Here is a 19,966-nt window from a genome sequence, read left to right as displayed (position 1 = left end):
CCCGTCTCGGTCCCGAAGGCGGGTGCTCGCCGGCGCTTTCCCAGAGTGCGTCTGGGCGGCGGCGGCGACAGCTGAGGTTGCTGGAGGCCCTGCCCGTAAGCCGGTCTGTCTGTCACGCTGTCAGCCAATCACGTTGTCAGCCAGCTGCACGGGGGGATTCTCCGTCCTGTCAGACCCCCAATTACCGCCGTCAGTCCGTCACCACATTTTAACCCCAAGCAGGCCGTGACTCCCCAGGTGGATTACCTCCACATACAGCTTGCTCAGGCAGTCACCCGACTCAGATCAGACAATCACCACGACCACTGTCTCATCAGACCTCCGGCCCCCATTCACGCTGCCAGTCTGTCAATAGCAGCATCCATTCGTGCCCTCGGGCCAGCTGCGAGGCCCTCAAGGCAGACACACGGCGCTGACAACAGCTACGCTGCTCGCTGCTCGGCAGGCAGCCTGTCATTCCCTTAGACTGTCCCTTCATCGCACCTACAGTCGGTCCAGCAACCGGGCTCTCTATCTACCCTGGCTCTGGGAGTAGCTTCGAATCCCCTGGGGAGAATCATCTCACCACCGCCCAGGAAGCCACAGCAACCAGCCGGGCCCTCGGGCTGGCTGTGATTATGTCAGGACAGGCTGTCATTGTCAGCATCTAATGTAGCCCTGGCAGTCACGCTCTCCACTGTCAGTTGGTCACTCTGTAATTCCCTCAGGTTCCTCCTCATTCACACCATGATCAGGCACTTTATTCCCTCAGAGCACGTAGTCACAGCAGCTAAAGCCTCCAGGCCACCTGTCAGCCGTCAGCAATCTGTCATTTCTCAGGCAAGGCATGCCCCCCATTGGTCGGTCAGTCAGCAGCCTCTGACCCCGGGGCCCTCTTGGGGCGGCTGTGATTCTATCCATGGACAGCCATGGGGTCAGGCAGCTATACTGATCTTTCAGTGGGTCAGCTGGTCTGTGCCTCGTTCAGTCTGCCCCTCATATCAGTCAGCCAGGTAGCCATTCTCAGCATCCGACTGACCACGTGGTCTGTCAAGCATGCTGTGATTTGGTCAGGATAGACAGTCAATCACCAGATACAGTTGCCTATCAGGCGGCCACAGATCTGTCCATCAGTCAGCCTGAAATTCCCTCAGGGTAGATCTCCTTTACACATCGCCAGACAGTGTAACATCCAGACAGCCCCTCAGGCTGGGTGTGATTCCTAGCAAGTCAGCCATTTGCAACATCCCGCCACCGAGGCAGGCAGCAACAGCGTGGATCATCAGTCAGCCAGCCTGTAAGTCCCTCAGGAGGCTGCCCATCTTTTGCACCATCAGGTCACCAGCCCCAGCCTGTCCCAGGCAGGCTGTAAGTCAGTTCGATTTTCAGTAGCTCACAGTGTCAGGAAACTGCACTGTCATTTCCTCAAATTGCCCCTCTCCCTGTCAGTCCATGAGATATATAGTCAACCAAACGGTTCTACAGTTAACCAAACGGTTCTACAGTTAACCAAACGGTTATACAGTTAACCACACGGTTATACAGTTAACCACACGGTTATTCTGTGCCTGCCAGGCCAGCTGTGCGCTGGTTGGAGAAATGGCTGGTCAGGCTGAGGTTCCATTAGTCCCTGCTTCATGAGTGGAACAGTTAACAGTGAAGTCCCACCACAGATTCCCTTTCCCTCCCTTATTCCTTCTAGAACAGAGTTCGATGCTGGTCCTCACATGCCCCCAGTCTCCCCTGGCAGGCAGGACCCTCCCAATCCCAGGAGTCCAGGAGGCTTGTCCAACCCACCAAAGTGGTTTAAGGCATGACCTCTTTCTGCCTGAATCTGGGGGAAAATGTAGAGGTTTATGGGTGTTGGGAAGCATCCCTTGGTCTTCCCCAAACAGTACAGTGTAGTGGGTAAAGGCTGGGATTCTAGAGCCTAAGTACCTGGGTCCAATCCCAGCTCCACCATTTACTAAAGTGTGTGACCTTAGGCAGTTTCTGCATCTGTAAAACCTCGGATGAATGACCTTGGGTGGGCATCTCCTGCTCATCTAGAAAATGAATCTTTCTGGGGCTTCCCTGGTGGCACAGTGGTTAAGAATCCGCGTGCCGATGCAGAGGACACAGGTTCGAGCCCTGGTCCGGGAAGATCCCACATGGCGCGGAGCAACTAAGCCCATGCGCCACAACTACTGAGCCTGCACTCTGGAGCCCGCGAGCCACAACTACTGAGCCCATGTGCCACAACTACTGAAGCCCGCGTGCCTAGAGCCTGTACTCCGCAACAAGAGAAGCCACTGCAATGAGAAGCCTGCGCACCGCAACGAAGAGTAGCCCCTGCTCGCCGCAACTAGAGAAAGCCTGCGCACACCAACGAAGACCCAACCCAGCCAAACATAAAATAAATACGATAAACAAATTTATTAAAAAAAAAAGAAAATGAATCTTTCTGGACTAGCACCTTTTCAAGAGACCTCAAAGTAAGAGGCTACCCTGTTATTACTGTGTCCTACTCCCAGCCACTCGTCTGTTCATTCAGAATTAATTTAGTGCCTAACTGTGTATACTGCATCTCCCAGTGTGAGGCTAATACAAGGTTTTATCCATTCCAAGCTGCACAAGTTTGACCTGCTTTTAATGTAAACCTCATATGGACTGTACCACACATACAGAAAAGCACATAGACCATGGGTGACCCATGTCATGAGTTTCACAAGCGAACATACATGTGGAGCCAGAATGCAGGTTAAGGAACAACATCCCCAGCCAGGGCTCCAGAAGCATTTAATTTTTTAACATCTCTGAAATCAGGCTGTGTCTCACAAGCACTGATGGGTCATAATTTAATTGGCAGTACTTTTTCATCTTTCTTAGAGATACAGAGAATAACGACGCATTTTGTAATCAGTGGTGACTCAGGATCAGGGACACCCAGTAATAACAATAGTAACAACAGCAGTAGCAGCATCTGGTGCTTATAGATGCCTACAGGGAGCCAGGAACCTTGCAGACACCATCTACTTTAATTTTAATCTTCATTTTAATCTTCATTTTAAAGACTGAGGAAACTGAGGCCCAGGGAGGTCAAGCAACTCGCCCACAGTCAACTCTTTTACCACAGGTCTGTGCTTGCTCTAGCCTGTGCTCCTGGAGATTCAGAGGTTGTGTGATGTAAGGTCTTTTCCTGGACAAAGCCTGCCCAAGGGGTTACAGAACTCTGGGTTTGGCACGGGGGAGGTGGGGGAGAAGTGATATGATAGGCCCTTCCTAGACTCAGTGCTCGCCACGGGAACCAACCACGGTTGGGTGGGGAGTGGAGTAGGGGATGAAGAATAATGAAAGAATTAAAGGGAACCTGAGACTCCCCCCTTCTCCAGCTTCCACGGCTGCGGGAGAATTCTTAAGGGGCAAAGCCAGCTCCCACTCCCCACACCTCCGCCCTCCCCTAACCCCTCAAGCTGCCCTTGGATGGTTCAGAAATTCTTCCATTGGTTTTGCAGATGGAAGAAGTCTGCCCTCTTTGAATTTCCCCTCACCTTTATCTTCCTCCCCCCTTTCTTCTTCCTCTAAAGGTAGGAAACCTGAGATCTTGAATCCACCAGATTTCAGAAATGGGAAGGAGTAGGCACCTCTATTCTAGGCTTTGATGTGCAAGAGTTTCTAATTACTCCTTTGGAAACAGCTTTAAACACCACGGACAGTTTTGAGTTGTGCCTTTTTTTTTTTTCCTGGAGAGAAAGTTCTAGAGGAGGAGGGTGACCCAGTGGGATCCCAGTTGGAAAAGGTTACATATTGTTGCCCCCATTGTATAGATGAGGAAACTGAGGCTCAGAGGTGAGGCATCTTGCCCGGATTCTAGAGCAGATCTACTTGATTATTAAGTCTTTGCTTCTTCCATTGCCATTGGCCGGGACTTGGTTTGCACTGGGAACTGGGCAGAACCAAATTTTAAAATTAAGAGGGAGATCCTGCCCATCAGGATCCTAGTGTGTGAGTTGTGTGCATGGAGAGTGGGGAAGTCTGACCATCGAGTACTCTCTTGATCTAATATTGTGTTGATTGAACGTTTTTTTTTTTTAAAAAAATAAGTACGTGAATGAACAAATAACTCTCTCACTCATTCACCACACTCAGCCTCACACCAAGCTTTTTCCCACCTCAGGGCCTTTGCACTGGCTGTTCCCTCTGCCTGGAATGCCCTTCTCCCCAAATATTCACATGGTTGATTCCTCTCTCTTTAGATCCAGAATAACGGTCACCTCCTCCAAGTGGCTTTCCCTGAACATTCCATCTTAATGTCACTTCCCCTCAGCACATCATAGCACTTATCATGATCTATAACTATCTTTTTTTTAAATTAATTAATTAATTAAATTTATTTTTTGGCTGTGTTGGGTCTTTGTTGCTGCACGCAGGCTTTCTCTAGTTGTGGCGAGTGGGGGCTACTCTTCGTTGCAGTGCGCAGACTTCTCATTGTGATGGCTTCTCTTGTTGAGGAGCACGGGCTCTAGGTGCGCGGGCTTCAGTAGTTGTGGCATGTGGGCTCAGTAGTTGTGGCTCGTGGGCTCTAGAGTGCAGGCCCAGTAGTTGTGGCGCACGGGCTTAGTTGCTCCGCGGCATGTGGGATCTTCCCGGACCAGGGCTCGAACCCGTGTCCCCTGCATTGGCAGGCGGATTCTTAACCACTGCACCACCAGGGAAGTCCTATAACTATCTTTTGTTTCGATTTAATTCCTTGTTTCTTGTGTGTCTTCTGCCCTAGAATGTTGACCTCACAAGACCAAGAATTTTTGTTGTTTTTTTCCCACTGCTTTATCCCTAGCCCCTAAAGTAGTGCCTGGCAATAAATATCTGTGGAAAGAAAGAAGGGCAGAAGGAAACAAAGAAATACAGGCTAAATGACCGAGGGAACAAATGAATGAATGAATGTATACCTATAAGGTTAAATAAATGAAATGGGAATAAAAGGGACTTCGGAGGAAAAAGGACCCCAAATTCCCACATTTGGAATATAAAGGAACTAAGATTTAAAGAAACAAAAAGACAGTTATTTTATTTTTGTTTAAAAATCCTTGAGTGAGTGAGGAGAACTGAGAAATTGTGTATAAAAAGGTCCCCTGCTATTGCTAGGGTGAGTGTCGGGCGGGGGGCAGTCAGAGATAACAGCATTGAAGGGGTGGGTGGGGAAGAAATGGGACTTAGGGGCCTGGAAGCTGAGAGTGGAGGGTGGCGAGCAGGGCTGCCAGGGGAGTGAGCACAGAACAGTGGGGGGGGGTGGTGGTGGTGGTGACTCAGTCGTCCCATTCATCATCCTCATCGTCATCGCCGGCCTGGTCCTCCCCTTCGTCTAGAGGGAGAGAGAAAGAGTGGAACTCAGGATGGGCAGGAGGGTTCAAAAGCCCTGGGGAGGCGGGTTACTAGGGCCTGGGAGGTTGGGACTCAGGGCCCTGGCGGACTGAGATCTCGTGCTTGGAAATTAGATCTGGGGCCTGTGTGTTGGATGAAGAAGGGGCCCCCTCAAAGGAGGGAGATTTAGGGGCAAGTTAGGGACTATAGCTGGGGTCTGGGTTCTAGTTGGAGTCGAGGTTAATATTATTGTCAAAAATGTGTGGTTAGTTGGGATATTACTGTCACACAAAGGGTTAATTTTAACAGACTTATCACTTAATGGGGTGGATTTAAATATTAGCAAAGGTGGAGGAAATTACAATATTATTGTTTCATAATGGGTTAAGGTTAACATTGTTGACACGGAATGGGGTTAATGATGATGTCATGGTCAAAGATGAGGTTCGTTATGATAGTGTCATGTAATGGATTCATGTTTATCTTGTGAACAGACTCTGGGGTTGATGTTAGTATTATTGTCAAAGTTGGAGTTAATTATATTATTGTCACATAACAGGATGAGGTTAATATTATGCTCATATAATTGTCATAAATGACAATATTGTTGACACATTAAGGGATTAATGTCAACGTTATTGTAAAAGATTGGGTTAGTTATAATATTATCACATAATGTGTTAAGGTTAATCTGTTGACACATGGAGTTAGAGTCAATATGATGATCAAAGATGGGGTTCTTTATAATATTATCATCACATAGTGGGCTAATGTTAATACTATTGAACATATGGGATTACTGTTAATATTATTGTCAAAGATAGAGTTAATCATATTACTGTTACATAATGACAGTTAACATTGTAGAAAAAGAGACTGATTAAAGATTCATGTTCATGCTCTCATCAACAGATGGGGCTAATGTTACTATTGATGGTGGCTGTTAGGGGTGTTTTTAGGCTGACACTAGCTGGGAACCAGGGTCGGGGTCCTGGCAGGATGGGCTCCGAGTGGCAGGCTCGCAGGGGAGGGGGGGCTCTCACCCGAGGAGTGGATGGCTCTGCTTCTCTTCTGCATCACGTGCATCAGGGCCCCCACCAGCCCCTCGGAGCTCTGAGGTGGCGGTTGCAGCGCTGAGCTCTCTGGGGCCCCAGGGGTCTGCAGCAAGCAGGGTCCAGCACACAGGGCTCAGGGCCTGTGAGAGGAGCGCTTCTCCCCGCCCCTCATCATCCTTTCTCCTCCCACACACTCCAGCCTCCCCACCAACCTCCCAACCCTATCACTCAACCCCCAAATCCTGGGACCCCCATCAGTCTCGGCCCTGGCCCCCTAATATCCTGACTTGTGCAGCACACCCCAGAGTCCCAGTCCCCCAATCCTCCATCACGCCGGCCCTCACCTTGTTCAGCTGAATTCCCTGCCGGATTTGATCCAAAAGCGCCCCCCGACCCCCACCAGGGGCCAGGCCCCCCACAAGCCCCAGAGAAGGAGGGGGTGGGGGAGCGATCGGTCCGTCCCCAGAGCTGGGTGGTGGCGGTGGTGGCGGTGGTGGCGGAGGCAGGGGCGGCCCCCCAGCTCCAGGGGGGGGAGGGGGCGGTGGTACAGAGCGTCCAGTGGCTGGAGGGGGTGGTGGCGGAGGGCCCCCTCGGCCCGGGGGTGGGGGCCCCCGGGGAGTTGGTGGGGGAGGAGCACCTCCCGAAGGTACAGGGGGTAGTGGGCCAGGGCGACCCTTGTTACTCCCCACAGCTGGGGGCCGGGGGGGCTGGTTCCCTCCTCGGGATGGCGGTGGGGGCGGTGGAAGCGGCTCTGAGGGGGAAAGATAACACAGAGCTATTATTATAGTTTTCTTCAGAGCCTCAGTTTTGCTCATTTGTAAAATGGGTACCCTAACCGACCAACTCCCAATTCAAGCGGTATAGGGGTTTCCATGAGGACTGAGTGCCTGCAGTGTATCTCTTAGAGATCAGCTACCAGGGTTGGAGAAGAAGGGGGTGTCCAGAAAGAGGGGGGCTCACCCTGGCGCCTCATCTCCTTCCGCACAGCCTCCAGCCCGCCCTGGTTCTCAATGAAGTCATAGATAAATTTGGAGGTCTCTGCATCAGTGAGCTGGGCCTCACTGATTCCCGCCTTGGAGAACAGGCTCCGCAGATCTGGGTCCAGGTTGTTCACCTGCCCAGGAGGAAAAAGGCCAGGGCAGGGGTAGGGGAATAAGGTGGGGAGGGAAGGGGCACAGATTATCATGGGGTCCACCCCAGAGAGGGATCTAAGAGGGGTGTGGGAAGGGTGGGGTCTGGGGGTAGGTCTGGAGCAGTGGACTATGGAAAGGTAGGTGGGAGTTGAGTGGGGTCCAGGGGACTTTGGAGTTACTCACGTCAAATCCATTCTGGGGGTCCCACCCCACGTGGCTGACATGTCTGGGGGAGGTGAGGAGACCCCAGTGAAGCCCCACGGCCCTTCCTTCCCTCTCTTCCTAGTGAAGCCCTCTTGCCCTCTCCTGCCCAGAGGGACTCTGAGGGGCCAGAATTAATGAATGAGTCTTAAGTGAATGAATGAGTGAGAGCAGTAGTTATGGAACTAGAAGGGGTCCATGGTTTGTGGTACCCATCTGTCCGCCCAGCCCTCTTTCCACCATCCATCCACCCGTCTATTTGCCCACGTAGCCATTCACATTCACCTGTCGGACCATTGATCTATATACATTTGTCTCCCCACTCATCTGTCCACACACATCTATTTACCCATTTGTCCACCAATCTGTCCTAACCCACACTTGTCCATCCACCCATCCATCTACCCGTGTGCCCATCTTTCCATCCATTCACTCACTTGACTACCCATTCAACCACACACTTCTGTCCATTTACCCATTGAACTGTCCATTCATCTGCATATCTGGCCACTTATCCACCCCCATCCACCTTGTCTGTGAACAAATCAGCCTATATACCCATCAGACCACATACTCATCCACTCACCCATCCATCTACCTACCCACTTCCCATTTACCCATCATCTATTCATTCTCCAACCCACCCATTCATTCATTCATCCAACTATCCATCTACCCACCCATCCACTCACCCACCAGCCCACCCAGGGTGGGACTAGGGTGGGACTAGATTGAGGTGAGTGAGGTGCCTAGGGAGCAAAATTTCAGGAGGCACTCACTCTCTGAGTCATGAATTGTAGTTGCATGACCCGGAGAGTGACTGCCTCTGTAAAAGTTTGCAACCTTGGTGCCTTTGGTGCCTCTCCCTAGTCCCGGCTTTGAACCCACCCACCTACCCATCCACTCATCTACCTACTCACCCACCCACCCATCCATTTTCCCATCCTTCCATCCACTCAAGTCTCCTCCTATCCACCTGCTCATCTGCTCCCCCACCCCCAGGATCCGTGGGCCCACTGGGGAGAGGTTCTCACTTGAATCCACTGGGTGCCCCAATATCAGCCTTGCTGATCTTTTTCTTCCCTGAGCGTTTCTTATCACCTGGACCAGGCCCAGGTGCAGGGAGCCCACGGTATCGTGAATTCGTGATGTCTGGGTTCTGGATGTCCACTGTCACCAGCCCCAGGGACAGTGAGCCAGCTGCTGGGCCTGTGGGGAAAAGTGGGTGACTGGGCCACTGACAAACTTACCTACCAACCAGAGCATAGGAGCAAGAGACAGGAAGATGGTTGAGGGAATCTGTGTGTTTGATGGTCATGGAGGGAGTGGGTGAGGGGTCCAGATAGGGTTTATGGAGAAGTGGGTGGGTGGGTGCCACAAACCATCCATACATTCACTGATTCATTTATTTATTTATTTACTCATGCTTATCACTTAAGTACTGACTCATTTATTCACTGGCTCATCGACTAATTTGTTAAGTTATTCGTTCACTCATTCAATAGTTGCTTTCTTCACCGATTGAAATGTTATGTCACTTATTCACTTATTCACTGCCGAATTCATTCAATCACTCACTCATTAACTAATTTACTCAATCATCCATCCATCTATTCATCCATTTATCCACATACCCACTCACCTATACATCTCTACACCCACTTATACATCTATCTATATTTTCATCCTTCCATCAATTCATGCCCCCGTTCAACCATCTTTCCACCACCAATCCATCCACTCACACATTCACCCACTTATCGCTGCACCCACCCACCTACTCATCCATCCACCCACTCCCCATCTGTATATCCATTCACCCCCCCCCCACCCACCTGCCCACGTAGAGACACAGGGAAGAACAGCACTCACCCCCTTGGTCTCCACCTGGGTGTGGGGGCAGGGGTGGGAGCCCTCCTCTTCTCTCTGGGAAGACGGAATGGGTAGAGAGCTATCGCAACCCTGCCACAGGTTCCTGGGCTAGCCCCTTCTTACTCCTCCTTGCACTAGAGGACTCACCTTCATTGGCTGGTACTGGTGGACGGGGGAGCTGGCGCCTGTCTGTGGAGAGACAGGTAGACTGGGAACCAGAACCATGAGAGGGGCTTTTCCAGCTCCCCACTCTTGCACTCACTTCTGCTCAACCTCTTTTCCTCCCCCAAGGCCTCCTCACCTCCACCTTGCCTCTGATTTCGTTTTTGTATCTTCTCCTGCACCAGGGTCCGGAAGGCCTGGGCCTCACCCTCGTCTGCAAAGTTCAGCCCCGCTTGGCAGTCCTGCACGTGCGTCGGGGGTCAGTGGCCTTCCAGGTCCCCCACACCTTTCCCATCTCCTCCCTGCACCCCAACTGAGGCCCAGGGGTTAGGTGGTCACTTACATCTCCAGCGAAGGTGTGGAAAAAGGGGGTGGGAGTGGAGTAGACCAGCTGTGAGTACAGCTCCTGTTCCCAGAGCAGCCGGCCAGCCTGGAGAAGTGGGGAACACACTGGCACTGAGGCGTGCCCTGGGTGGCAGGCCTCTGTTTTCTGGACAGGGAACATGGTATACAAACTTGGGAGCCCGGGATCTGATTTGGAGATTTCCAGCTCTGCATCGGAGAGTTGGGGGTCTAGGTGTCAGATGTGGAGGGTTGAGGTACAGTATGGGAATCAGACACTTCAGTGAGAGATTTGGACTTGGGGTCCAGGGCCCTAGATGTGGAACTTGGGGGCTTGAATTTGAGGATTTTGGACTCTAGTCCTAGGAAACTAAGCCCATTCATAGAATCATCCCAAATCCCCCCTTTTATGGGGGCCTTCATTTGGGCAGGTAGGGCTCCAGTATTGGGAGTTGGGGTTGAGATTTGAGGTTCAGACATATAGACTTGGGAGGTTATTTTGGAGGGGGGTTCAGCCAACGTCTGTGCAATTTGAGGTTTGTAGAGCAGAGTTACAGCTTAGGGGTTTGGTCAATATTTTATGGCCCTGGGATCTTGATGTGGTCCTACTGGATCTACCTTTAGGGTTTAGAAGGATGAATTTGGGGTTTATGCTTAGAGAGTTTAGGTTGAGCATTTGTGGAACAGATTTATGACTTAGGAGCTAGGCAAAATTCTGGAGTTCAGGAGTTTTGATGGGCGATTTCTGAGACCCAAAATGTTGAGTTTCAAACAGATTGGAGGTTCAGGTAAAAATACAGTAGTCATCTTTTTGGAGTTTGTGGAACAGATTAGACTTAGGAGGTATACTAATATTGGGGTTATAGATCTTGACATGAAGACTCTGGGGCCAGTCATCGCAGACTTAGAAAGACAAGCCAGAGGTTGACATTTGGATGAAGTCTTTGGTTCTGGGGCTCAGGGGTTCATTGATCTGCCTGAGGGCTCAGGGCTATGGACACAGCTCTGGGTTTGTGGGTTGAAAACTGGGTTGTCTGTCCAGTGGGAGGCGGGGGTCACCTGAAGGCCGTAAAGGCGTATGAAGTAAGACTTCTGGGGGTTATCCTTCACGAAGCACACAGCCCCACAATGTTCCTTGGTCCAGTGCTCGGCTCCACGGGGCAGCGCCAGGTACAGCTGAACAACCGCGGTGGCCAGCGTCTGGGAGGGGAGAGCAAGACTCAGTGGAATCTGGTCAGGGGCAGCCAGAGGGTCTGGGAACCAGACCTGGTCCTTCCTTGCCCATGGCTGTCATGGCTCTGAAGGAAGAGCTGCAGCCAGAGGGAAACTGAATGGTCATCGAGATCTTCCTGGGATTGGTGAATGGGGGTAAGTGGATTCTAGGAGAGATGATGGAGAGGAAGAGGACAAGGGCAAGAAAGAGAAAGAGAGGAGGATGGGGAAGATGAGGAGAGAGGAAGGGGGGGAAAGGAGGAGAGGGGGAGGATGGGGAAGATGAAGAGGCGGAAGAGGAGGAGGAGAGGAAGAAGAGGAAAGGGAGGCAGGGAGGGCCAGGAGATCCCCAGCTCACCCAGCATTTCCGTCCGAGCATCTCAAAGAGTCGCTGGTTCTCATGGTCCTGGAGGAGGGTGGAGGGTATGTTCTGCTGAACCCCTGGTCCTCCACGGCCCCCAGGCCTGCCTCCCGAAGGGCCCCCACTCATGGTGCCTCCTGCCCTTGTCCTCTCCGGCTAGGCTCTGAGTGCAGGGTAAGAAGAGGAACTTTCGCAGTGAGCAGGGGAACAGGAAGTGCAAAAAACCACAAGGGAAACAAGTCCTCCAGGGGCCCCTCGGTGGGCCTGGCCTCCTCCTCCTCCCCTAGACTGGGGCCCTCCTCCATTTGACTGGTTAGACCCATGTTTTGGACCAGCTCATGTCTTCCTCCTTTTTTCTTACTCTCTGGGGCCCATCTCCCTCTAACTAGCTCAGGCCCTCCTCCCCCTGGTTGGCTGGCAGCAAGAGCTAGGCCACTGCAGCATTTCTGCAGTGTGGCGGGGAGCAGTCATGGGCTGGGCGGCCTCCTTCCTTCCCAAAGCATCTAGTTAGTCTGGGGCCCGAGGTCCAAGGCCCCTAGCGCTGAAGGGTTGCTGCGCTAAAGCTTTTCCTTTAATTACACAGCGAGCACCTGGGATCCCACCCCTCTCCTGAGACCCCAACAACTTGCTCGCACCCAGCTCAACTTCCCCATCCCTACCCCTGCCTCCCTGCAGCTCCCAAATTACTTGCTGTTTATCATCCCCTTTTTGTAAGAAACGGATTTTATAGCATATATAAATGCCTAAACAACATTTTGTTTAGTTGCTGTTGCCTTTGAACTTTTGAAAGTATGTAATATTTGGAGACTTGTCCTTCCCCCCCCACTCAACATTCTATATTTATCTAGCAAACATTCATTAGCACTGAACGTGTGTGCCAGGCACTGTTCTGAAATATTGACTCATTGAAATATTGGCTCATTGAAATCCTCATATCAGCCCGGGGGACACACACGATTTTTACCGTGTCCATTTGATGGAGGGAAACTGAGGCACAGAGTGGTTAAATGATTTCCCCAGTAGCTCCTAGCTAGCAAGTGGTAGAGCCCAGGTTGCATGCCAAGCGGGTTGGGTACAGAGTGTGCACTTTTCATCAGGATGCTCCACGCCTGCTCTGTTACTAAGATTCGTATTTGCCTGTTACTGCTATATAGTATTCTGTTGTGTTACTGTACAATTTGTTTATTCATATTCTCCTGTTAACAGACATCTGAGCTGTTTCTGGCTTTTGTGGTTGGCAGCAAGGCTACTGTGTTCCCTCCTGTACGCATCTCCTGGTCCACGTAGGCATGCACACTCTCAGGAGGGGAATTGGGGCATAGCAGGGTTTGCGTAGCTCTAACTTTGACAGACTGTTTCCCCAAGTGAATGCCAGCTCAGTCCCCACTCCTCCCTGGGCCTGTTGCCTGTTTGGAGACGCGAAGTTCTCAGGTACACATACAGCAGCTTGGGGGAGCTGAGCACGTCTGGGGTGTGCCTGGCACTCCCAGGTACCTGAAGGGAAACAGCACATCTCAAGGCAGGACCCACAGTCCTACCTGGAAACCTGTATGGCTCCCACACCTGCAGGTGCCAAGCTTCTCTCCTAAGCCTAGGCTCAAGGCCCCTTCTGGTGTGGCAATTCCAACCTCCCTCCCTCCTTTCTCTGCTCACAACTCAGCGAATGGTGCTCCCAACTTACCGGGTGATTTCATACCTCCCGGCCTGGAGCCCCTTCCAGCCTGTTCATTAGGGCAAGGTCCTGCTTTTTCCTTAGGAAGCCACTGCATTCATTCATGTTGACACTGTTCATTGAACTCTCACTGTGTCCCAGGCATCTCTCCAGTAGCTGGCACAAACTAGACACTCAATAAATGTTTCTTGAAGGAATGAATGAGGGATTAATGTCTAATTTGATTTAGTGTTTTCTGATCTTTTTCTAAGTGCCTCACACTTATGTACTCATTTCATGGGCACAGACGACCCCCTGAGGTAAGCACTCCAGCTATCTACATTTTACTGATAGGGAAGCTGAGGCCCAGAGAAGCTTAGCTAACTTGCCCGAGGTCACACAGCTTGTGAGTGGTGGAGCTGAGGCCAGTTATGTGAGAAATGGTTCCTAAACTGTTAAATGCCACATGGGGCCTGAGATAAAATTCTTCTGCTCCTTTTCTGTCTTTAGTTCTCCTTCTTTCTCCGCTCCTAGATCTGTCTCCTTTAAGTCTACATCAGGGGGCTTTAAACATCTGCTACATTTGCTGGTTATTTTGTAAATTAACATTTAAAAGTTGTATTATTTCCTGTTCTTACTTCTAAGGAGCAGACAGGTTTAAAACTTATATTTTTCTCCAAATGAAAAACCTAAAGTAGATTTTTATTATTTTAGTCCCTAATAGAATGAGTTTCCCCACCCTGGAAAACAGTGATTTATTCATCATTTCACAATCATTTTTCATCTTATTCAGATTATTGAATTGCTCTGGTGACCTGCACTAATAATTTGGAGCTGGTTTATTTTACTTTTATTTGTTCCCATCAACTCTTGCTTTTCTGTACTGGATGATAGTATTTGGTGAGGTGATGACCTCAAAGGTAATTTGCTCTCCTGGGCCTTCAAATAGATTAAAAAAGAACAAAAATCCTAATCTAGCTTTTCCGGTTGTTCTCAGCAGGAGAGTGGATTGAATACTTACAAGTCAGCCCACCACAGAGGGGAGCAGAAGTTTTAACGTACTTCTTAGTAATCCAGTGAATACCCAGGAACCCCCAAGAGCCAGGATATGCCTAATAACTTACACCCACCTGATGCTCCCGCATCACCTCTCTCTGCCAACCCCCAGGGATCACCAGACAAAGAGTCATTTCCTGTTTATATCTTGTGCTTATTTTGCTTTATTTTGAGGGGATACTGCTTACAAGATTCTGACTGCCATGCCTCAAGTCCTGAGTAGGTAATAAGACATTGTCGGTTATAAGACATGGGAGCGTCTTCTACACCCCAGTCACTGCCACGCGACCGAACCCACGGAGGAGATATAGGAATGGGCAGGGTCCTGCTGAAATCACGCACAACTGAGATTGGGACTTGAACCCACAGGCTGGGACTCGAACCCAGCCAAAACCCAGATTGGGACTTGAACCCACTGTCTTTTAATTGAGATCACACACCTGGTCTCAGAACGTAATGAAGCTCAGGTTCTTGATGTCTCCTTACAGAAAGAATTCAGTGAGAGACAAAGTGATAGGTAAGAAGCGGATTCATTTAGAGAGAAACACATTCCATAGACAGAATGCGGTCCGTCTCAAAAGGCAGGAATGGCCTTAGGAGAAGCACTCCACAGACAGAGTGTGGGCCATCTCAGAAGGCGAGAGGCCCCGAAATACAGCGTGGTTAGTCTTTATGGGCTGGGTAATTTCATAGGCTAATGAGTGGGAGGATTATTCCAACTGTTTGGGGGAAGGGGCGGGGATTTCCAGGAATTGGGCCACCACCCATTTTTAACCTTTTATGGTTGGCTTTGGAACTGTCATGGCGCTGATGGGTGTGTCATTTAGTGTATGCTAACGTATTACAATGAGCGAGCGTATAATGAGGACTCAAGGTCTACTGGAAGTTGAATCTTCCACCATCTTGGACCTAGTCGGTTCTAGTCAGTTTTTGTCATGTCCTATGGCTATGCCATTCTTTTAAAAGTTGTGTCCTGCCCCTTTCCCTCCTGTTTCACTACCGCTGTCCTCAAAGGCCAAACTGAGGCCAAGGTGGCAAAATTTCCTTTGCCATGCCATCCTTCTCCTCCCCTTTCCTTCCTGCCCTTCGTGGTCCTCCCTACCCCTGACTGAGGGGTGCTTCCTGGGGACAGGTCTAAGGAAACAGCAGTTCCCAACCCTTGGACCCAATGCTTCCTTTTCATAAGAAACATTTTGGGAGGCCTCTTTTTACCATCCAGGAATGACAATCATGGATGTTACGAGTCTTGGTGGTGTGGAGCTGTCCCCCAGCATCTCAGGCCCCTGCCTATTCAACGCCAAAGCACCCCCATCATTGTGATAACCAAAGTCTGCCTACCAGGAATTCCCCAAACACACTCCCAGGGCAGGCAGGAACCGGACCCTCGTCTGTCTTGTTCATTGCCATATCCCCACCACCTAGCATAAGACCCTGCATGCAAAAGCTCAATCAATATTTGTTGAATAATCATTGTACGGTCTAGATATCTATGCTGTGATTTACTGCCCTCTTCCCACTGGGCTCCCCTGTCCTCTCTTCACCTCCCTGCATGGGGAAAGAGGGAAGAAAAACAGCTCAGAGTGTGCAGGGGCCAGCCCCTCCCACAGAGATGTCTACACTGTTCACTGATGCTACGGGCAAATGGGTGCTTTAGGGCCCCTCAGGAGAGGGGCTGATTTCTAGTCCTGGTCAGGACGGAGTGAGGACAGGGTGTGCACAGAAAAGCAGAGACGACTGTAGAGATAAGAATTGCTCAGTGGATAGAACCAGATTCTGGAGCCCTACAGCCTGGCTCTGGCTCTGGCACTTACCAGCTGTTTAAAGTCTGGTAACCCCTCAGTGCCTCAGTTCTCTCACCCATAAAGTGGAGATAATAATAGTAGTGACTATTGGGAAGATTAAATGAGATAATTCATGTGATGAGGGCAGAGCTTAACATGTTATAATCTTGCATTGTTGTTTGTTTTCATGGAATAGCTGAGTAACTTGGATGAATTAACTATCCTTCCCTCAGCCTAGCATTCTCCCCACTCCTGCACCAATCCTCTCCTCACCCTCCTCCATCAGACGTTCAGGTCCCACCACCATTGGTGGATGGTCAGAGACCAAACATGGCCACCTTTCCACTGCCCTTTCTCTACTTTTCCTTGCTGCAAAGTCCATCTCAGAGATCCATTGTGTGGGCCCAGCTAGACCCTTCCAGGGCCGTGACATGTTCCTGGAGACCTCCCTGCCAACCTCGGAGGTCCAACCCACCACACGTTTCCTGCCCTACTCCTCCCACCTGCACGGGAAAACACTGTGCCAGCCAGCTCTCTCCTTCCCTTCTAGGTTTGTGCTGCTAACCTCGGACCAGCCGGGGTGCTAAAGGTCCCCTCCTGGTCCCTACACTGCCCACAACCTCAAAGTCACCACCAGCTTTCCCTAAATGGGTACTCCCTACCTCCTACCCCGATCTGTGACCCCAAGTGTCTACTTCCCAGTCTGTGACACCAGAAGGATACACACCCGAGTGTGTGTGACTCTAAGAGTTTCAACTTTCCGGTCAGTGGGTCCCAAGGGCCGCCCACTCCCTTGACTGTGTGAGCCCAAGAGCGTTAACGCTGCAGTCTGGAATGGACCACTGCGGGCGTGGGGAGGAACGCAAAATGGAGCTGTCGCCCAGGATCATACCACTGCGGAGGGGGTGGCCATCTTGCAACATATCATTTTGTTTGTGGGGGAGGGATACGACGGCTGCCTCATTCCCTAATGGAGAGGGGAGTGTCGCAATCCTGCTTGTCCCAAGATCCCCATCCTGTCCTCCTGATTCCCGCCCGCTTCGGGCGAGCCTCACTCTCTGGTCTCGCCCTCAGCCTTCTCACATCTGCCATCTTAACCACTTTCACCACCCCCTCGATTCCTTAATTTCGAAGCAGCTCGCGACGCACCGGAGCCGGCAATTGGCTCACAGGCGGGGAGAGCAGGGGACCGCCGTGGCCTCTGATTGGTCGATGACCGAGTTCTCGTCCTCGCTGTTCTTTGAAGCTACGCGAGTTCGGAGAATAACATAGTCCCGCCTCCGCTCCCTTGCTCCGGGCTCCCATTGGTCATGGGTTCGAGGCATGCGCAGTAGATGCCAGACCAGTGTGCCAGGCCACTTAAGCCGGGCTTTGGGGATTTCGGGTGGTGGGTTTGAATACAGCCTCAGAGGTTCAGATTGTTCAAGTGTAGGAGGGGCAGAAGGTGGAGTTTACTGCTGGGGTTTACTAAGATCGCACATCAGGGCGTGGCGCCTGGTGCCCTGGGCGTTACAATCGTAAACTCTGTAACTCACCCACTAGGGTTTTCATGCCTGTGCCCAGTGGTTCTTCGTTCATTTACCCTATAGTTTACTCAAAATAAAAAGCGTTCTTTGAGTTAGGGTTTTAGGAAAACTCTCAAAAGTTACCTTATTTTTTTTAATGAAAAATTTTTATTTTTTTAAATTTTTTAATAAATTTATTTTATTTACTTATTTTCGGCTGCATTGGGTCTTTGTTGCCGCGTGCAGGCTTTCTCTAGTTGCAGTGAGCTACTCTTCGTTGCAGTGCATGGGCTTCTCATTGCGGTGGCTTCTCTTACTGTGGAGCATGGTCTCTAGGTGCACTGGCTCAGTAGTTGTGGCTCACGGGCTCAGTAGTTGTGGCTCACGGGCTCAGTAGTTGTGGCTCACGGGCTTAGTTGCTCTGTCGTATGTGGGATCTTCCCGGACCAGGGCTCAAACCCGTATCCCCTGCATTGGCAGGCGGATTCTTAACCACTGTGCCACCAGGGAAGCCCCTCAGAAGTTACTTTAATAAAATTAAATCCTGCTGCAGTAGGACGGGCACGGTGGGGTGTCTGGCTCTCCTAAGACCGTAAATCGCAGCGTGAACATCTTGTGGTCTTCAAATACGATGTATTAAAATTATTAATTTTACTGACAAAACAGGTACAAAGCTTACAGCAGTTAAAAGCCCTAACTGGCGAGGCCTTTGACAAAACGTGTTTAAGAGAATAAACATTTTACCCAGTATTCAATGTGCAAAGTGATGGTTTTGGAGCATTAGGCCTGCTCAGATGGGACAGGATTGCTATGATTGACATGTGTTATTTAATATACATCATAGGCGATATAGCCAGTTACCGATTTTAAAGTCTGCAACTTTTACGTTATATATGTAAATTAAAATATAAATATAGATTACATGCATTATAAAAAAATATAAATATGAGTAAATACATGATTCATAGGGATAGAGATATAGATGATATAGATGGAGCAGTGGGGCCCCTGTTCACTGCCCTGAGTCAGTCACATGCTGAAAGGGAGGGGACTGTTTTCTGGTTTTCTTTCTAATTTTTTTTTTTTTTTTGCCGTGCTGCGGCACTTGTGGGATCTTAGTGCCCGACCAGGGATTGAACCCGGGCCATCAGCAGTGAAAGTGTGGAGTCCTAACCATTGGACCGCCGGGGAATTCCCTGGAGGGGACAGCTGATAATTTAACACAGTGCCCCCAATTTTAGGAAGACTGATCCCTGAGTCCCCTGCTTTCGCCAGATAGGACAAATTTCCCTTAATTCGCTTGGAAACTCCACGTCTATGCCCAGCACTGCCTTCACTGCTGAAAACACAAGCTGGCCTTTGTATCAGCTCTGATCCTAGGAAGATTGTTATTTTAAGTGTGTATATGGGCACTTGGGGTGCTGGGTAGAACAAATAAAAGGGTTGGTTAAAGTGTGGGCCCTTGGTCATTACTGAATGTTTCTTTCTGATGGTGGCTGGATTTGTAACATACATACTTCAATTTAGTATCTCCACTCAGGGGCCATAGATAGAGAGGGGTGAATTGTTTTTGTTTGGGATCTTGCCCTAATGGTTATAGTATGGTATAACCCAACATGCAATAAGCTATATAGTCTCTATTACAGAAATATGCCCCCAAGTGATACAATGAAAGAAGACAGAGGGGAACAGAAGAAGATCTTTAGCTTATGAATAAAAGGATGAGCCTATCTGAATAAAATAAAATGCTTTTTTAAAAAAACCTCCAAAAATAGAGCTTGCACTGTATGTCTGGAGCCCTTTAAATTATACAGATTTCATCATCATCAACTTGTTTATACCTTGATTACAGGCAACTTGAAGAGAAAAAGAGTTTTGGGTTTTTTTAATCTGCTAAGTTTGGCAATTATGGGAGAACCCACTGTGTGTGTCTATAATCTTATAATCACTAGAGCTTTCAGAAAATTGGGTGATAAAGATGTACATATGCATAGTGTTAGCATACCTTGTGTGAGTGCTGCAAGTTGGACAGGAAGCTTTAAAAACTTCTTTGAGGGACTTCCCTGGTGGTCCAGTGGTAAAGAATCCGCCTTACAGTGCAGGGGACGCGGGTTCCATCCCTGGTCAGGGAACTAAGATCCCACATGCCGTGGGGCAACTAAGCCCGCGCGCCACAACTACTGAGCTCGAGCGCCTGGACGACAGCCCGCGTGCTGCAAACTACAGAGCCCACGTGCCCTGGAGCCTGCGCGCCACAACTAGAGAAGAGAAAATCCTCACGCCACAACTAGAAAGAAGCCCGCGCACCACCATGAA

At 50.0% G+C, this 19,966-nt stretch overlaps 1 protein-coding gene across 1 annotated transcript; it reads right to left on the bottom strand.

The window, feature by feature from the left end:
* Positions 1–5,180: 5,180 nt before the first annotated feature.
* Positions 5,181–16,902, bottom strand: WAS (WASP actin nucleation promoting factor). The gene is made up of 13 exons (XM_068533599.1): positions 16,873–16,902; positions 11,655–11,820; positions 11,144–11,284; positions 10,086–10,172; positions 9,882–9,984; positions 9,728–9,769; positions 9,581–9,634; positions 8,743–8,917; positions 7,691–7,733; positions 7,335–7,488; positions 6,719–7,125; positions 6,363–6,477; positions 5,181–5,320 (listed from the first exon to the last, which is right to left on the bottom strand). Exons 2-13 carry the CDS (start codon positions 11,784–11,786, stop codon positions 5,265–5,267), a joined length of 1,509 nt encoding a protein of 502 aa, XP_068389700.1. The 5' UTR covers positions 11,787–11,820; positions 16,873–16,902; the 3' UTR covers positions 5,181–5,264.
* Between the last annotated feature and the right edge of the window lie 3,064 nt (positions 16,903–19,966).

The sequence above is a fragment of the Eschrichtius robustus genome, chromosome X (assembly GCF_028021215.1).
Source record: "Eschrichtius robustus isolate mEscRob2 chromosome X, mEscRob2.pri, whole genome shotgun sequence".
NCBI classification, from domain to species: Eukaryota; Metazoa; Chordata; class Mammalia; order Artiodactyla; family Eschrichtiidae; genus Eschrichtius; species Eschrichtius robustus.
This window is presented reverse-complemented; position numbering and strand designations above follow the sequence as displayed.

Coding starts and splice junctions, on each gene's coding strand:
- WAS (XM_068533599.1), bottom strand. CDS start 11,786: ATGAGTGGGGGCCCTTCGGGAGGCAGGCCTGGGGGCCGTGGAGGACCA. Junction 11,285..11,654: donor TGCTCGGACGGAAATGCTGG/GTGAGCTGGGGA, acceptor CTCCCCTCCCAG/ACGCTGGCCACCGCGGTTGT. Junction 7,489..7,690: donor ACCCCCAGAATGGATTTGAC/GTGAGTAACTCC, acceptor CCTCCTGGGCAG/GTGAACAACCTGGACCCAGA.